Here is a 17695-nt window from a genome sequence, read left to right on the forward strand (position 1 = left end):
CCACGGTAGATGCTGCCTGATCTGCTGAGTGTCTCCAATCCTGTTTATTTTTGATTCAAATATTCTAATGTAGGCAGATTTTTTTCTTCTTTTGTTCTAAAGCAGGTCAGTTTTAAAACCAAAACATGCCTTTTATGGGAATAATATATATATTTTTTTTTAAGTAGTTCAGCTGCTATTTGCAATTTCAGCACCTCTCCACTAAATAATAATTTGTCATTTGTACCGAGGTAACATGAAACGCTTTTGTTTCAATGGACAGCTAGCATTCATTAAACATATCCTGTTATGGTTCTTTTTAAGTACTGTTGAAACTCTGGAAGCTCTATTAGTAACCCTGCAGAGGCACGGTAGTCTGCCCTCTCCTCTGTAAGGGGCTCTTAAAAATAGCGGAGTCAGGGGATATGGGGAGAAGGCAGGAACGGGGTACTGATTGGGGATGATCAGCCATGATCACATTAAATGGCGGTGCTGGCTCGATGGGCCGAATGGCCTACTGCTGCACCTATTGTCTGTTGTCTATTGTCTATTGATAAGGTTCCACATGGTAGGCTGCTCTGGAAGGTTACATCGCATGGGATCCAGGGAGAGCTAGCTAGCTGGATAGAGAATTTGCTTCATGGAAGGAAGCAGAGGGTGATGGTGGAAGGTTGTGTTTGGATGGTGAGGGGGGGGGAGGGCAAGACTTAACAGGAACTTGAATGGCAACTTTTTTACACAAAGGTGGTGAATATATGAAACAAACTGCCCGAGTAGTTGAGCAGGCACTGTCACAAAGTTTATAAAACATTTGGACAGATACATGAATGGGATGGGTTTAGAAGGATATGGATCAAACGCAGGCATGTAGGACTAGAGTAGATGGGGCATGTTGGTTGACGTGGGCTAATTGGGCTGAAGATGACCATATGACTGACTCTTATCAGGTACTATTGCTGAGGTGCGCAACTAGTTACATCCCTCGGGCTTGAAAAGGATCCATTTATTCCTGTTTTCTATGACAGCCAGTTTTCAATCCATGCCAACACTCTCTCTCCGCTACCTTGGGCTCTCTATGACCCTGGTTAGGCTGCATTTGGATTATTGCTTGCAGTTCTGGTCACCCCTTTCCAGGAAAAATGTGGTGGCTTCAGAGAGGGTGCAGAGGAGGTTTACCTGAATGCTGCCTGGATGTGATGACGTCGGCTATAGGGAGAGGCTGGATTAACGTTGATTGCTTTCTCTATAATGTCGGAGGTTGAGGGGAGACTTGATAGAAGTGTATACAATTATGAGAGGCTCAGATATGGTGGACTATCTGAGACTGTCCGAGGGTGGAAAAATGTCCAACACCAGCAGATGTGCGGGGCAAGTTTTTATACACAGACAGTGGAGGGCTGAAGACCGCCGATGGGAACATCGCGGAGCGGTGGCTGCGGGCGTCCAGCCGCGGGCGGCACTGATTTCAAACACCGCGGGGCCTGGGATCTCTTGCCGGGCTCCGACCAGCGCGGCCCGTGGACTTTGGGAGCCACGGTCTCCGGGGAGGAAGCGACCGTTCCAGTTACTCCAATGCCGCGGAAGAGTGTTCTCCCGACGACGGAACTCCATCATCTGGCGAGAGGGCCTATAACATCGGCCCGCCGTTGCGGCGACTGTGGAGGCCTCAAATAGGCCACGACCTCGGATGAACTAAGAGGAGGAGGACTGGGCTTTTTAGTGCCTTCCCTCACAGTGGAAAGTGTTGATTCTGCTGTGGGGGGACGTTCATGTTAAATTCTATAGTGTCTTTTTTCTTTTTTTTCTTTTTTGATATGGATGTACGGTAATCTGATTTCTTCTCTGTAAAGCACTTTGGCTTCAACGTGACTTGATTTAAAAGTGCTATATAAATAAAAATTACTCACTTGCTTACTTACTTAGTGGTGGGGGCATAGAACGGGTTGCCAGGGGTGGTGGGAAGCAGTTACGAAGTGGCGTTTAATAGGTTTTTTGATAGGCACATGGAGGTGTAGGAAATGGAGGGATATGGATCATGTACAGGCAGATGAGACCAGTTTAACTTGGCATCATGTTCAGCACAAACATTGTGGGCCGAAGGGCCTGTTTCTGTACTGTTCTATGTTCTCTGATCCACATTTAATGTTTTACATTTAATGATCCACATTTAATGATCCACATTTAACTAGTCACAAGGTCTCACAAGGTCCAGGTCTAATACGCACTAATGGTCCAATCACTGATTCCTCTGGTACATCACTGCGATGCACACTCACAGGCATCTGAACACAAACGCAAGCCTCCACCATCTCCCTCTGTCTCCCACTGCCACGATCCCATGGGCTCTGATCGTTTAAACCAACACTGATAAAAAGCATAATCTTGTGTATTCTGAGTCTGGGTGCAGAGAATTGTGCACCCAGTGTACTGTGTACGGGGTGAGTGGCCTCTTCCTTCCCGAACGCACCTTGAACACATATGGAAAATATGTACTCTTACATAAAGCCTCAACCACACTCTAACATATGAAGAGCGTTTGACGGCACTGGGCCTGTACTCGCTGGAGTTTAGAAGGATGAGGGGCCACCTCATTGAAACGTACAGAATAGTGAAAGGCTTGGATAGAATGGATTGTCGATGTTTCCACTAGTGGGAAAATCTAGGACTAGAGGCCATAGCCTCAGAATTAAAGGACGTTCCTTTAGGAAGTGGCCAAATCTGACGTATTCCTGGATTTGCTCAACTTATGCAACATTTGCGGTGACCCTGCCTTGGGTTCCCCTGCTCAACGATTATTGTCAAGGCAGACCCGTACACCGTTGCCCGTCCCAGAACAAACGTTAATCCCACTGCTGACACCATGTCGATTTCGAGGCCTTGTGAAAAGAACGACCTCATGCCATGTCAGGTTATACACCATTTATTCAGGATAAACTATTACAAATTCTCACTTGAGAGTTTACTTCAGACTGCCAAGTGCAGTAGACCACGACGCTAATAAGCTAGGGGGCGTAACTACAAAAGCATGAGCCACTAATCTACAGGACGGAGATGAGGAGGAATCAGAGGGTGGTGAATCTGGGCAATTATTTCCCACAGAAGGCTGTGGAGGCCAAATCAATGGATATTTTTAAGGTAGAGATGGATAGATTCTTGGTTAGTACGGGTGTCGGGGGTTATGGGGAGAAGGCAGGAGAATGGGATTAGGAGGGAGAGATAGATCAGCCATGATTGAATGGCGAAGCAGTCTTGATGGGCCGAATGGCCTAATTCTGCTCCGATGAACTGTGACATGACCTTCCAACATGAACATACCGTGACGAGATGTTGATAACGATTACAGTTGGCGGTTGGCAAGGACTATTTGCACGTTTTCCAGCATTTAGCTGGAGTAACATTATTTAATTCAGTTCCAGATGTGTACTCACTGTATGGCCTTTCCGAAGAGCAGCTTTATCGTAAAGTTATCTTCATTATGTTACGTCAAGGGAAAGATGTTTGCAGTTTGATCTGGGTAATTACATTCACAAGAAGAGGTGGGTTTCAATGTCATGTTATACTTGCCTCATTCTCTGCCAGTCTGACCTTAAACTCTTTGTACTCTCTCTTAGGAGCAGACCGTTGACCTGCAGCTGAAGGCCCAGAAATGGTAAGTTGCTTGACTTGTTTTCCATTCATTGTGAGAAAGGAACTACTGATGCTGCTTTATGCCGAAGATAGAATAGAATGCCTTTTATTGTCATTCAAACAGACAAGGTTCGAACGAAATTTCATTCCTGCAGTCATGACATTACAAAAAAAAAAAAAAACACACACTTAACCCAATTTACACGAACATCCATCACAGTGAATCTCCAACACCTCCTTACTGTGATGGAAGGCAAAAGTCGTTTTTGTTCTTCTCCCGCGGTCCAGCAGTCCAACTGCAGCGTCGAGGCGACTGGGGCTCACGATGTTAAAGCCCCCGGCGGGCGATGGTAAGTCCCGCGGCCATTAAGCCGTACCGGGCGATGTTAGGCCCCGCTCCGAATCATTTAAACCCCGTGATTCCGGCAGGAGAAGTTGTCGTTGTGGGAGCTCTGAAAAGTGGTCTCCCACCAGGGACCTGCGAGCTCCCGATGTTCCTGTCCACCGGGCCTGCGGCCGGAGCCTCCGAAGCTCCGAAGTCGGGTCACAGCCGCGCACCACCACAGCTCTCCCCGCTCCGAAGTCGGCCAGCTCCGCGATGGCAGGTCCGCAGGCTCCGCGGCTGGAGCCCTCGGGTTGGTTCCGGTTGGAGGCCGCCGCTGGCTCCACGATGTTAGGCCCAGCGACACCGGAGACCACACTAAACTCTGGAGTAATTCAGCGGGACAGACAGCAACTCTGGATAAAAGAAATGGGTGACGTTTTGGGTCGAGACCCTTCTTCAGACCGAGTCAGGGGAGAGGGAAACGAGAGATATGGTGAGTAAGGTGAGGAAAAACAAGTGATCAAAGTGGATGAAGCACAAGGAAAATATAGAATCGATCATTGTCAGCTGGGGGAAGGTGACAACGAGGCATACAATGCAAAATTAATCAGGACAGTCAGATTGGTCGGAGAACTAGCATGGGGGAGGGATGGAGAGAGGGTTACTTGAAGTTAGAGAAGTCGATATTTATACCGCTTAGCTGTAAGCTGCCCAACCGAAATATGAGGCATGTTGTCATATGAACATATGAAACAGGCTAGTTCAAGTGTTCAAGTTCAAGTGAGTTTACTATTATGTGTCCCTGATAGGACAATTCAATTCTTGCTTTGCTTGAGCACAACAGAACATAGTAGGCATTTACTACAAAACAGATCAGTGTGTCCATCCATATACTATATATTATATACTAATATAAATATATACACACATGAATAAATAATATGATAAAGTGCAAATAACAGATAATGGGTTATTAATAATCAGAGTTTAATAGCCAGGTTTAATAGCCTGATGGCTGTGGGGAAGTAGCTATTCCTGAACCTGGTTGTTGCAGTCTTCAGGCTCCTGTACATTCTACCTGAAGGTAGCAGGGAGATGAGTGTGTGGCCAGGATGGTGTGGGTCTTTGATGATACTGACAGCCTTTTTGAGGCAGCGACTGCGATAAATCCCCTCGATTGAAGGGAGGTCAGAGCCGATGATGGACCAGGCAGTGTTTATTACTTTTTGTAGTCTTTTCCTCTCCAGGGCGCTCAAATTGCTGAACCAAGCCACGATGCAACCAGTCAGCATGCTCTCTACTGTGCACCTGTAGAAGTTAGAGAGAGTGGCCCTTGACAAATCGACTCTCCGTAATCTTCACAGGAAGTAGAGGCGCTGATGAGCTTTCTTGATAATTGCATTAGTGTTCTCGGACCAGGAGAGATCTTCAGTGATGTGCACGCCCAGGAATTTGAAGCTCTTGACCCTGTCAACCGTTGATATAAACGGGGCTGTGGGTCCCCCTCCTACTCCTTCCAAAGTCCACAATCAGTTCCTTGGTTTTGCTGGTGTTGAGGGCCAGGTTATTGCGCTGGCACCATATGGACAGTCGGTCGATCTCTCTTCTATACTCTGACCCATCCCCATCAGTGATACGTCCCAAAACAGTGGTGTCGTCAGCGAACTTGATGATGGAGTTCGCACTGTGACCGGCTACGCAGTCATGAGTATAGAGTGAGTACAGCAGGGGGCTGAGCACGCAGCCTTGAGGTGCTCCCGTGCTGATTGTTATCGAGGCTGACATATTTCCACCAATACGAACAGACTGTGGTCTGTGAATGAGGAAGTCGAGGATCCAGTTGCAGAGGGATGCGCAGAGACCCAGTTCTGCGAGTTTGGTAACCAGCTTGGAGGGGATGATTATGTTAAATGCCGAGCTGTAATCAATGAATAACAGCCTGACATATGAGTTTTTGTTGTCCAAGTGATCCAGAGCAGAGTGGAGGGCCAGCGAGATCGCATCCACCGTTGATCTGTTGTGGCGGTAAGCGAACTGCAGTGGGTCCAGGTTTTTGTCGAGATAGGAGTTGACTTGCTCCATGATCAACCTCTCAAAGCACTTCATCACCACCGGCGTTAGTGCCACTGGTCGATAGTCATTGAGGCACGTCACCTTGCTCTTCTTGGGCACCGGTATAATTGATGCCCTTTTAAAGCAGGTGGGGACCTCAGACCTCAGAAGTGAGAGGTTGAAAATGTCCGTAAAAACTCCAGCCAGTTGGTCCGCACAGGTTTTTAGAACACGACCGGGTATACCATCAGGTCCAGGCGCTTTCCGGGGGTTCACCCCTTTGACATCGGCCTCTGTGACTGAGACTGAAATACCATCACAGCGAATGGGGGCTCGGGAAGGCACATCAGTATTCTCCCTATCAAAGCGTGCGTAAAACGCATTGAGCTCGTCAGGGAGTGATGTTTCACCAACATTCGAGCTGCCTCCTGGTTTCGCCTTGTAGGAGGTGATTGCATTCAGGCCCCGCCACAGCTGCCGAACATCTGTCTCATCCTCCAGCTTGGAGCAGAAGTCCCTTTTGGCCTTTTTGATGGCCTTACCAAGGTCGTATCTGGACTTCTTGTAGACGTCTGTATCATCAGACATGAATGCCCGGTGTCTGGACTTCAGAAGAGTGCGAATCCCAAAGTTCATCCAAGGCTCCTGATTGGGAAACACTCGGAAGGTTTTTGTAGGGATGCAGTCCTCCACACATTTCTTTAAGAAGTCTGTAACGACTGTGGCGTATTCGTTCAAGTCCGTTGCCGAGTCCTTGAACATTGCCCAGTCTACAGACTCCAAACAGTCCTGGAGTTGTTCCTCTGGAGCCCCCCCCGACCAGCTCTGTACTGTCCTCACCTCTGGGGGTGCGCTCTTCAATTGCTGCCTGTAGGCAGGAAGAAGCAGCACCGCGGTATGGTCGGATTTACCGAAGTGAGGGCGAGGGATAGAACGATAGGCATTCTTGATGGTGGTGTAGCAGTGGTCGAGGGTGTTTGGTCCTCTGGTGCAGCAGGGGACATGTCGGTGGAAGTTAGGGATCGATTTCGTAAGGTTTGCTTTATTGAAGTCCCCAGCAATGGTGGTAAACGCCTCTGGGTAAGACGTCTGGTGTTTGTTGACCACGACGTGCAGCTCCTCCAGTGCCAGACGGACGTCTGCCTGGGGTGGGATGTAGACCGCGGTCAGGATGATGGAGGTGAACTCCCTTGGAAGGTAGAAGGGACGGCACTTCACCACCAGATGTTCGAGGTGTGGAGAGCAGGAGTTGGACAGGACTGCCACGTCTGAGCACCACGCAGAGTTGACCATGAGGCAGACGCCCCCTCCTCTCCCTTTCCCAGATGCCAGTGTACGGTCCATACGGTGGATGGAGAACCCTTCAGGCTGGACCGCTGAGTCTGGGGAGCCATGTCTCTGTGAAACAGAACACAGAGCATTCCCTCAGCTCCCTTTGATAAAGCAGCCTTGCCCTTAAGTCCTCCACTTTATTTTCAAGAGACTGTACATTTGCCAGTAGGATAGTAGGGAGTGGGGGCCGAAGTCCCCTGCGCTTCAGCCCGACCTGGAGTCCTGCCCGTCGGCCACGTTTCCAGACACAATGGAGGCCTCCCCGTAGTTTCCAGGTACTGTACTTGCTGTACCTGCTGTTTCTGCGAATCTGCGCTGGAACGGAGATTCCCTCACAGTCGGCAGCTCCAGGTTGGGCAACATCTCTGCACAATCACGGAGCTAATAATTCAGGTTATAGACGTAGAAAAATGAAACACGGAGGCACACTAACCCCGCACTTTGAATGTATTCCCCCCTCATTCCCATCAACTGCTCCTAGATATCACCCCTCATCCTCCTGCGCTCCAAGGAGTGAAGTCCTGGCCTGCAACAACCTCTCCCCATAGCTCAGGCCATGGAGTCCTGGCTCCATCCTCGCAAATCCTCTCTGCACCCTTTCCAGTTTGACATCTTTCCCATAACATGGTGACTAAAACCGAACACAATACTCTTAAAGCCCTGTGTTCAAGAAGGAACTGCAGATGCTGGAAGATCGAAGGTACACAAAATTGCTGGTGAAACTCAGCGGGTGCAGCAGCATCTCTATGGAGCGAAGGAAATAGGCGACGTTTCGGGCCGAAACCCTTATTCAGACTGATGGGGGGTGGGGGGGGGGGGGGGGGAGAAGGAAGGAAAAAGGGAGGAGGAGGAGCCCGAGGGCAGGGGGATGGGAGGAGACAGCTCGAGGGTTAAGGAAGGGGAGGAGACAGCAAGGGCTAGCAAAATTGGGAGAATTCAACGTTAATGCCATCAGGACGCAAGCTACCCAGGCGGAATATGAGGTGCTGTTCCTCCAATTTCTGGTGTTGCTCACTCTGGCAATGGAGGAGACCCAGGACAGAGAGGCCGGATTGGGAATGAGAGGGGGAGTTGAAGTGCTGAGTCACCGGGAGTTCAGGTAGGTTATTGCGGACTGAGCGGAGGTGTTCGGCGAAATGATCGCCCTGTCCCACTGTATGAGTTCTTTCAAGAGTTCTCCCGAGTTTCCCCTGATTCGAACTCGGAGATTTACGGTAATAGCTGCTCGTCGGTACTCGGGGCTCTCGTAGACATCTTTCAACACGTTGAAAAATCTTCACGAGTCTTCTTGAGCTTTCCGCGTTTCCCGAGTACCTGCCGTTAGCGTTACGAGCCGCGCGGAATTTTTGAATATGGTCAGTTTTTCGGAGCCCCGCGCGATGTTGGGACCAGTCCCACACAACTCCATACGGCTCTGGCGATTGAAGTGGGACCGGCCCCGCGAGGCCGTACGGCTCAAGTGACCACGTTAGGTCGCGCTTGCCGCATGGAGTCGCATGCTCGTGGGACAGGCCCTTTAGTCTCTAGATGGTCACGTGGCAGCCCAGACAGCATCTTTGCAGTCTTAAAATGTTTTCGAATTTGGTAAGTTATAAAATATTTCAGTTCCTATTATATAAAGGATGTTCATATTAGTGTAAGACGAGTGATTACCTGTAGTTATATCTGCTGATCAATGCGTTGGTTTGACTGTGAGTGTCTTTGTTAAACAGCTTTGAAGATCTCGATGTACGCCTCAGCTTTGACATTGCTGAGCCCGAAAAGGAGTTCCTTGCAAAGAGAAAGAAGTTGGTGGCGAGGGCACTGGCGAAGGTACTCAAGTTGACAAAGATACCCAAGAGCAGTCAGGTAAGCACATTAGGAAGCCGGGTCTGAATACGCAGCCTTCACACGGAGAGGATGTGGGAGAACATTCACTGCGGTCACGGTGGTGCAGCGGTAGAGTTGCTGCCTTACAGCGAATGCAGCGCCGGAGACCCGGGTTTGATCCCGTCTACGGGTGCTGTCTGTACACAGTTTGTACTTTCTCCCCGTGACCTGCGTGGGTTTTCCTCAAGATCTTCGCTTTCCTCCCACACTCCAAAGACGTACAGGTTTGTAGGTTAATTGGCTTGGTATAAATGTGCAAATTGTCCCTAGTGTGTGTAGGATGGTGTTAATGTGCGGGGATCGCTGGTTGGCGCAGACTCGGTGGGCCGAAGGGCCTGTTTCAGCGCTGTATCTCTAAACTAAACAAGTTCCAATTAGCTTCACTTCTACAAGGTAAAAGTATCTCAACCCGAAACATCACCCATTCCTTCTCTCCAGAGATGCTGCCTGTGCCGCTGAGTTACTCCAGCATTTTGTTTAAGCATCCAAGCTTTAAGGGCCTGTACCATTTGGGCGTCATTTGCGGGTCATGCAGGTGGCGCGCAAGGATTTTGAGAATCTCAGCCTGTTCCATGCTGTTCCTCTAAACCAAAACGACACTGCCTTGTTACTGCTGCTCGTTGAGAAGTGAACCATGGCCAATGCATTGAGCGCTGTGTTTTTGGTCTCCAGGCACCCATCATTGCGATCCTTGGCTCGGGCGGTGGGATGAGAGCGATGACCTCCCTCTATGGGATCCTGCTGGGACTGCAGGAACTCCAGCTGTTGAACTGTATCGCCTACATCTTCGGAGTGTCGGGCTCTGCCTGGTAAGCTCCAGCCTGAGTGAAATTGGATACCAAGTTCCCAGCGACAATTTGTTCACTCTTTGTGCTTGTTAAAATGCAGATTGTTCATTCAGGGAAGATAAAATTCCATTTTGGATGCCCAGAGCCTGTTATCAGCAAGAGAATTGGTCCTCAGGCAAAGTACCCGATCAGCAGGCAATGGAAATGCTTCAAATATAATGTGTAGGAAGGAGGTAGGCAAAAGTGCTGGAGAAACTCAGCGGGTGCAGCAGCATCTACAGAGCGAAGGAAATAGGCAGGAAGTAGGAAGTAGGAAGGAACTACAGATGCTGGTTTACACTGAAGGTAGACACAAAAAGCTGGAGTAACTCAGCGGGACAGGCAGCGTTTCTAGAGAGAAGGAATGGGTGACGTTTCGGGTTGAGACCCTTCTTCAGACTGGGTGTCGTATTACTAAGCTGTAGGCCTTGTTGGCAGTCGGAAACACCTGAGGTGATATCCAGCAAGCTGTCTGTCTGTCGTGGACTTTCCTCTTCCTCCCTTTTGCATTTGAGACTGGGAATGATCACAAGGGCGTAGGCACTGCCCCACATTGGGCCACATCTATCACGTGTACACATGGAACCCGCCCAGTTGGCAGGCATCAAATCACGTGGTCACAGCAGGTAGACAAAAATGCTGGAGAAACTCAGCGGGTGAGGCAGCCTCATGCAATCCTCGCATATCTCACCCGCCGAGTTTCTCCAGCATTTCCCTCTTAGAATAAAGGGGAGGTCATTTAAGACTGAGGTGAGAAAAAAACGTTATCACCCAGAGAGTTGTGAATTTGTGGAATTCCCTGCCACAGAGGGCAGTGGAGGCCAAGTCACTGGATGGATTTAAGAGAGAGGTAGATAGAGCTCTAGGGGCTGGTGGAGTCAAGGGATATGGGGAGAAGGCAGGCACGGGTTATTGATTGGGGACGATCAGCCATGATCACAATGAATGGCGGTGCTGGCTCGAAGGGCCGAATGGCCTCGTCCTGTACCTATTTTCTATGTTTTCTATTTTAGTCTACCTTCGATTTTTCCAGCATCTGCAGTTCTTTCTTAAACGTGTTCACAGAAGGCGCGCGGCAGTGCCGGTGGCTTTGCGCAGGATGCGGTACGGCTAGATCTCGGCGCCCGGGGCGGGCTGGATGATTACGGGGGAAAAAATCCGGGTTACGGGCCGCATTCGGCCCGGGGGCCGTAGGTTGCCGACCCCTGGCCTAGATGGTGTGGAATTTGTCAAAAGTGTTGAGGAAAGTTTCCTCAGGCATTTTGTAGAGGGCCCGACACGAGAAAGGGTGAAGCTTTGAAATTGGGAAGGGCAAGTGACAAAGTGTCTGTTGATGAGCTTTTTGGGACCTGTTAGTTGTAAGATATTTATGGGTAACAACAGGACCAGTTAAAATTCTGAATTGGGGCATGACCAACATTGGTGGCATTAGACAAGAACTCACTCAAGTTGTTTGGAGCAGGATGTTTGGGGGCAAAATGAACGTCCGGAAAGTGGGGTGCTTTTATAAGTGTGGTGATCAGAGTTCAAGGCATGCATGTTCCTGTTAGAGTGAAGGGCAAGGCGGGTGGGTGTGGGGAGGTTTGGATGATGAGAGAAATTGAGGAGCTGCTCAGGAGAAAAGGAGGTGGTACAAGACAGGTGTAGGCAAATGGGATGATGTGTATCCCTGGAGGTGTTAAAGGAAATCAGGAGAGCAAAAGGGGCAGGAGATAACCCTAGCAGATAATATTGAGAGAAATGCAAAGAGATTTTACAAGTATATAAAGTACGTTAAGGGAAAGACGGTGAGTAGAGAGAGGGTAGACACAAAATGCTGGAGTATCTCAGCGGGTGAGGCAGCATCTCTGGAGGGAAGGAATGGGTGATGTTTCAGGTCGGTCTGAAGAAGGGTCTCGACCCAAAACGTCACCCATTCCTTCGATTTAAACCAGCATCTGCAGTGCTTTCTTACACATGACTAGAGAGACTATAGGGCCCCTCAGACACCAAAGCAGTCATCTGTTTTGAGCTGCGGGGATGGGCAAAGACTTCCGAGTTTTTTCCCCTCTGTTTTCACAATGGAGAAAGTCATGAAGACTGGGGAACTTGGGACAGTTAATAGAAGTGTCTTGAGGACAGTATTGAGTCGAGGAGGTGCTGAACGTCCTAAGGTGTATGAAGGTAGACACATCTCCCGGGCCTGATCACGTACATATATCTGAAGACTCATTGGGAGGCTGGTGAGGAAATTGCAGGTGCCCTGCCTGAGATATGGGAGAGGTGTCAAAAGATTGGAGAATGGCTAATATTGTGCCTTTATTTAAGAAAGGCTGCAAGGTAAAGTCTGAGAACTCTAAACCAGTGAGCCTAACATCCGTGGTTGGCAGATGACTGGAGAGTATTCTGAGGGATAAGATTTATAAACATTTGGATAGACAAGGGTTGATTAGGGATTAGGGATAGTAAACATGTACATGGGGAGACTGTGGATAGTTTTGTACGTGGGGAGGCTGTGTCTCACGAATTTGGTTGAAGAAGTTACCAAAGAGGTTGATGAGGGCAGGGTCATTGACAATGTCCACATGGACTTCAGCAAGGTACTTGATAAGGTTCTGCATGGTAGTCAGGGGATATGGGGAGAAGGCAGGAACGGGGTACTGATTGGGGACGATCAGCCATGATCACATTGAATGGCTCGAAGGGCCAAATGGCCTACTCCTGCACCTATTGTCTTTGGCTATTGTAGGCAGCTCTGGAAGGTTAGATCACATGGGATCCAAGGAGAGATAGCTGAATGGATGGAAACTTGGCTTAATGGAAGGAAGCAGAGGGTGATGGTGGAAGGTTGTTTTCGTAGCGGAGGCCTGTGACTAGTGGTGTGACTCAGGGGATCAGTATTGGGCTCTGCTGTTTGTGGTTTACATCAATGATTTGGAGGAGAATGTACCAGGTTGCAAATGACAACTAAAGTGGGCGGTATTGTAGATATTATCTTGATCAGCTGGGCGAGTGGGCTGAGGAATGGCTGATGGAGTTTAATGTGGAGGTGTTCATTTTGGGAAGTCAAACAAGGGCACTACCTTCACAGTGAATGGTTCGGCTCTGGGGAGTGTTGCAGATCCGAGGGATCTAGAAAGTGGGTCACAGGTCGGTAGGGTGGTCAAGAAGGCTTTCAGTGCACTGACTATCATCAGTCAGGGTGTTTAGTATAGTAGGTCGACACAAAATGCTGGAGTAACTCAGCAGGACAGGCGGCATCTCTGGAGAGAAGGAACGGGCGACATTTCGGGTCGAGACCCTTCTTCAGACTAATGTCGGGGAGGGGGCGGGACAGAGATGGAATGTAGGCAGAGACAGTGAGACTAGTGGGAGAACTGGGAAGGGGAAGGGGATGGAGAGGGAAAGCAAGGGCTATCTGAAGTTAGAGAAGTCAATGTTCATACCGCTGGGGTGTAAACTACCCAAGCGAAATATGAGGTGCTGTTCCTCCAATTTGCGCTGGGCCTCACTCTGACAATGGAGGAGGCCCAGGACAGAAAGGTCAGATTGGGAATGGGATGGGGAGTTGAAGTGCTGAGCAACCGGGAGATCAGGTTGGTTACGACGGACTGAGCGGAGGTGTTCAGCGAAACGATCGCCGAGCCTGCGCTTGGTCTCGCCGATGTAGAGAAGTTGACACCTGGAACAGTGGATACAGTAGATGAGGTTGGAGGAGGTGCAAATGAACCACTGCCTCACCTGGAAAGACTGTTAGGTCCCTTGGATGGAGTTGAGCAGGAAGGTAAAGGGAGAGGTGTTGCATCTTTACAGATGTTGAGTACAGACGCTGGGATGTTGTGTCATAGTTGTACAAGACATTGGTGAGTTCACATATGGAGTATTGTGTTCAGATTTGGGTACTCTGCAAAAGGTAAAATGTTGTTAAGCTGCAGAGAAGATTTACGAGGATGTTGCCAGGACTTAAGGGCCTGAGCTATAGTGAGAAGTTAGGCCGGTTTGGACATCATTCCTTGGAGTGCAGGAGGAGGAGGGGTGATCTTATAGAGGTGTATAAGATCATGAGGGGAATAGTTACCCAGAGTAGGGATCAAGGACTATAACCATATAACCATATAACAATTACAGCACGGAAACAGGCCATCTCGGCCCTTCTCGTCCGTGCCAAACACTTACTCTCCCCTAATCCCATCTACCTGCACTCAGACCATAACCCTCCATTCCTTTCCCGTTCATATACCTATCCAATTTATTTTTTAATGATAAAATCAAACCTGCCTCCACCACTTCCACTGGAAGCTCATTCCACACAGCGACCACTCTCTGAGTAAAGAAGTTCCCCCTCATGTTGCCCCTAAACTTTTGTCCCTTAATTCACAAATCATGTCCACTTGTTTGAATCTTCCCTACTCTCAATGGAAAAAACTTATCCACGTCAACTCTGTCTATCCCTCTCATCATTTTAAAGACCTCTATCAAGTCCCCTCTTAACCTTCTGTGCTCCAAAGAATAAAGACCTATCGTGTTCAACCTTTCTCTGTAACTTAGGTGCTGAAACCCAGGCAACATTCTAGTAAATCTCCTCTGTACTCTCTCTATTTTGTTGACATCTTTCCTATAATTTGGTGAGCAGACTATAGGTTTAAGGTTAGAGGGGAAAGATGAATATGAATCTGAGGGGCAACTTTTTCCACATAGATGGTATGTGGATCGAATCGTCACAGGAGGTCATTGAGGCAGATACCATAACAACATTTAAAAGACATTTGGACAGGTACATGGAGAAGAGGTTTAGAGGGATTTGGGCTAGGTGTGACTGGTGTAGATGGGACATCTCGATCGGCATGGGCAAGTTGGGCTGAAGGGTCTGTTTACATGCTCCATGACTTTGACTCCATGAGATACAGCGAGACCTGGGTGTCATGATACACCAGTCATTGAAGGTAGGCATGCAGGTGCAGCAGGCAGTGAAGAAAACGAATGGTATGTTAGCTTTCATTGCAAAAGGATTTGAGTATAGGAGCAGGGAGGTTCTACTGCAGTTGTACAGGGTCTTGGTGAGACCACACCTGGAGTATTGTGTACAGTTTTGGTCTCCAAATCTGATGAAGGACATTATTGCCATAGAGGGAGTGCAGAGACGGTTCACCAGACTGATTCCTGGGATGTCAGGACTGTCTTATGAAGAAAGACTGGATAGACTTGGTTTATACTCTCTAGAATTTAGGAGATTGAGAGGGGATCTTATAGAAACTTACAAAATTCTTAAGGGGTTGGACAGGCTAGATGCAGGAAGATTGTTCCCGATGTTAGGGAAATCCAGGACAAGGGGTCACAGCTTAAGGATAAGGGGGAAATCCTTTAAAACCGAGATGAGAAGAACTTTTTTCACACAGAGAGTGGTGAATCTCTGGAACTCTCTGCCACAGAGGGTAGTTGAGGCCAGTTCATTGGCTATATTTAAGAGGGAGTTAGATGTGGCCCTTGTGGCTAATGGGATCAGGGGGTATGGAGAGAAGGCAGATACGGGATACTGAGTTGGATGATCAGCCATGATCATATTGAATGGCGGTGCAGGCTCGAAGGGCCGAATGGCCTACTAATTTCTATGTTTCTATGTTTCTATTACAATGTCATTTCTTGCCAGGTGCATATCTCATCTGTACCAGGATTCCGAATGGTCTCTCCAGGACATCAGAGAGGCAATTAAGAGAATCAAGCCACACGTAACCAGGAGTAAGAGTTTTGCTCTGTCCAAGGATCGGGTAGGGTATTACATCAATGCCCTGGCGGAGAGGAATCGCTCAGGCTATAATGTGTCCATTCCAGACCTGTGGGGACTCATCATCGAGTCATTTATACACGGGAAGGTATTGTGTTAGATAACAACAGAACCACGGTTGTTTACTTTAGTTTAGTTTAGTTTGGAGATACAGCACGGAAACAGGCCCTTCGGCCCACCAAGTCCGCACCGACCAGCGATCCCCGCACACCAACACTGTCCTACACACACTAGGGACAATTCAGACATACACCAAGCCAATTACGGGTCTCTGGTGCTGTAAGCGCCGTATCACTTGTAATAGCAACTCTACCGCTGCACCACCGTGACCACCCTAGTCTCTCGTCTCTAGTCACCTCAAACCGTCTGCATTGATTTGGGAAATTGTTGGGGTAAGCAGTAGTCAGAACCACCCTCCTGTTGCTTTGACCAGATGCAGTCATCATTCTAGGTACATACGCAGGTACCATCTCACCGTGAAGAAACATGTGGACAGGTCCATGGATAGCACAGGTTTTGGAGGGATACGGGCCAAACGCTGGCAGGTGGGTCTAGTGTAGATGGGACATGTTGGTTGGCGTTGGGCTGAAGGGCCTGTTTCCACGCTACATGCTAGAGTTTCGCAGAGGCCTCTACAAACACCGCGGCAAACCCCCCACAGCGCGGTTCAACACATTCTCGGTGAAATGAGATGCATTCAGAGTATTAAGGAAAGATATTTCGATGCGATCTCAGGGTGATCTAGGCAAGTGGGAGGTGTTGCATTTTGCAAGTTAAAGCAAGAGCAGTGTACAAAGAAAGTACAGGATCCTTACGAGCAGAAACAACAGAGGAATCTTGGGGCCCCAAGTCCATAGCTCTCTGAAAGTGGCAACACAATTGGATAGGTAGTAAAGAAGGCATATGGCAGACTTGCCTTCATTAGTTGAAACATTGAATACAAGTTAGCGAGTCACCTTGCATCTTTATAAAAACGTTGTCTCGCTCACGTTTGGAGTATTGTTTGCTGTTCTTGTCATCCAATTACAGGAGGGATGTGACGGCTTTGGAGAAGGTGCAGGAGAGGTTAACCACAATGCTAACTGGATTAAAGGGTATTAGTTACGAAGAAAGGTCACACAAACTTGGATTTATTTCCTCTGGAGAGTTGGTGGCTGAGGGGAGATATATGAGAGAACCATATTGTAGATGAAACAGTATCGCTGATTTGATCCGTGTCTGGTTTTGCTGCTGATGACCTGATGCATAATCCATGTCAGGTTTTCCACTCCACCACCTTGTGACATGCGGGCTGCCATGCTAGTTAGTTCAATATATGATTCGGAGCCTGCAGTACGTATTTCAATGGTTTCTCTATGTATCCAAATTAAAGTACTTGTTATGACTTTGTATCATAAGTACTTTGCACATGGCTTAAACCCCTGTCCCACGGTACGAGTTCATTCCAAGAGCTCTCCCGAGTTTGCCCTGATTTGAACTCGGAGATTTACGGTAATGGCCACTCGTCGGTACTCGAGGCTCTCGTGGACATTTTTCATCGTGTTGAAAAATCTTCACGAGTTTTCCCGTGCTTACCTGCCGTTAGCGAGTCTTCCCGAGTACCTGCCGTTAGCGTTACGAGCCGCTAAGAGACGTCCCCGAGCTCCGACGCACCCGCTACGTTCATTCTCCGTGCTTACCACGAGTTAGATTTTTTTTTGAAACTCGGGAGAGCTCTTGGAATGAACGCGTACCGTGGGACAGGGCTTTAAAGCTTTCAGAAAACCTGACCCACTCGTTTTTTTCGATAGCAGAATTGGACAGCTGTGGCAACTTTTGAATCGTTTGTGCTGTAAAGAAGGCTGCAGGAACTTGCAGATGTGGCGATCGTAAAGATGAATTTATTAGTTGGTGTGCGGACTTCTTTAATGACAAGCTGAGAAG

The 17695-nt window shown here is 48.5% G+C and overlaps 1 protein-coding gene across 1 annotated transcript in view; it reads left to right on the top strand.

Annotated features, from left to right (window-relative positions):
- LOC129700513 (cytosolic phospholipase A2 zeta-like) overlaps positions 1–17695 on the top strand; it is an 87881-nt gene that overhangs the window by 41834 nt on the left and 28352 nt on the right. The window contains exons 11-14 of the mRNA XM_055641081.1: positions 3591–3628; positions 9028–9163; positions 9857–9993; positions 15638–15860. Of these exons, the coding sequence (XP_055497056.1) occupies positions 3591–3628; positions 9028–9163; positions 9857–9993; positions 15638–15860 (534 nt within the window). The remainder of the gene's footprint in view (positions 1–3590; positions 3629–9027; positions 9164–9856; positions 9994–15637; positions 15861–17695) is intronic.

Source organism: Leucoraja erinacea, chromosome 9 (genome assembly GCF_028641065.1).
Source record: "Leucoraja erinacea ecotype New England chromosome 9, Leri_hhj_1, whole genome shotgun sequence".
Lineage (NCBI taxonomy): Eukaryota > Metazoa > Chordata > Chondrichthyes > Rajiformes > Rajidae > Leucoraja > Leucoraja erinaceus.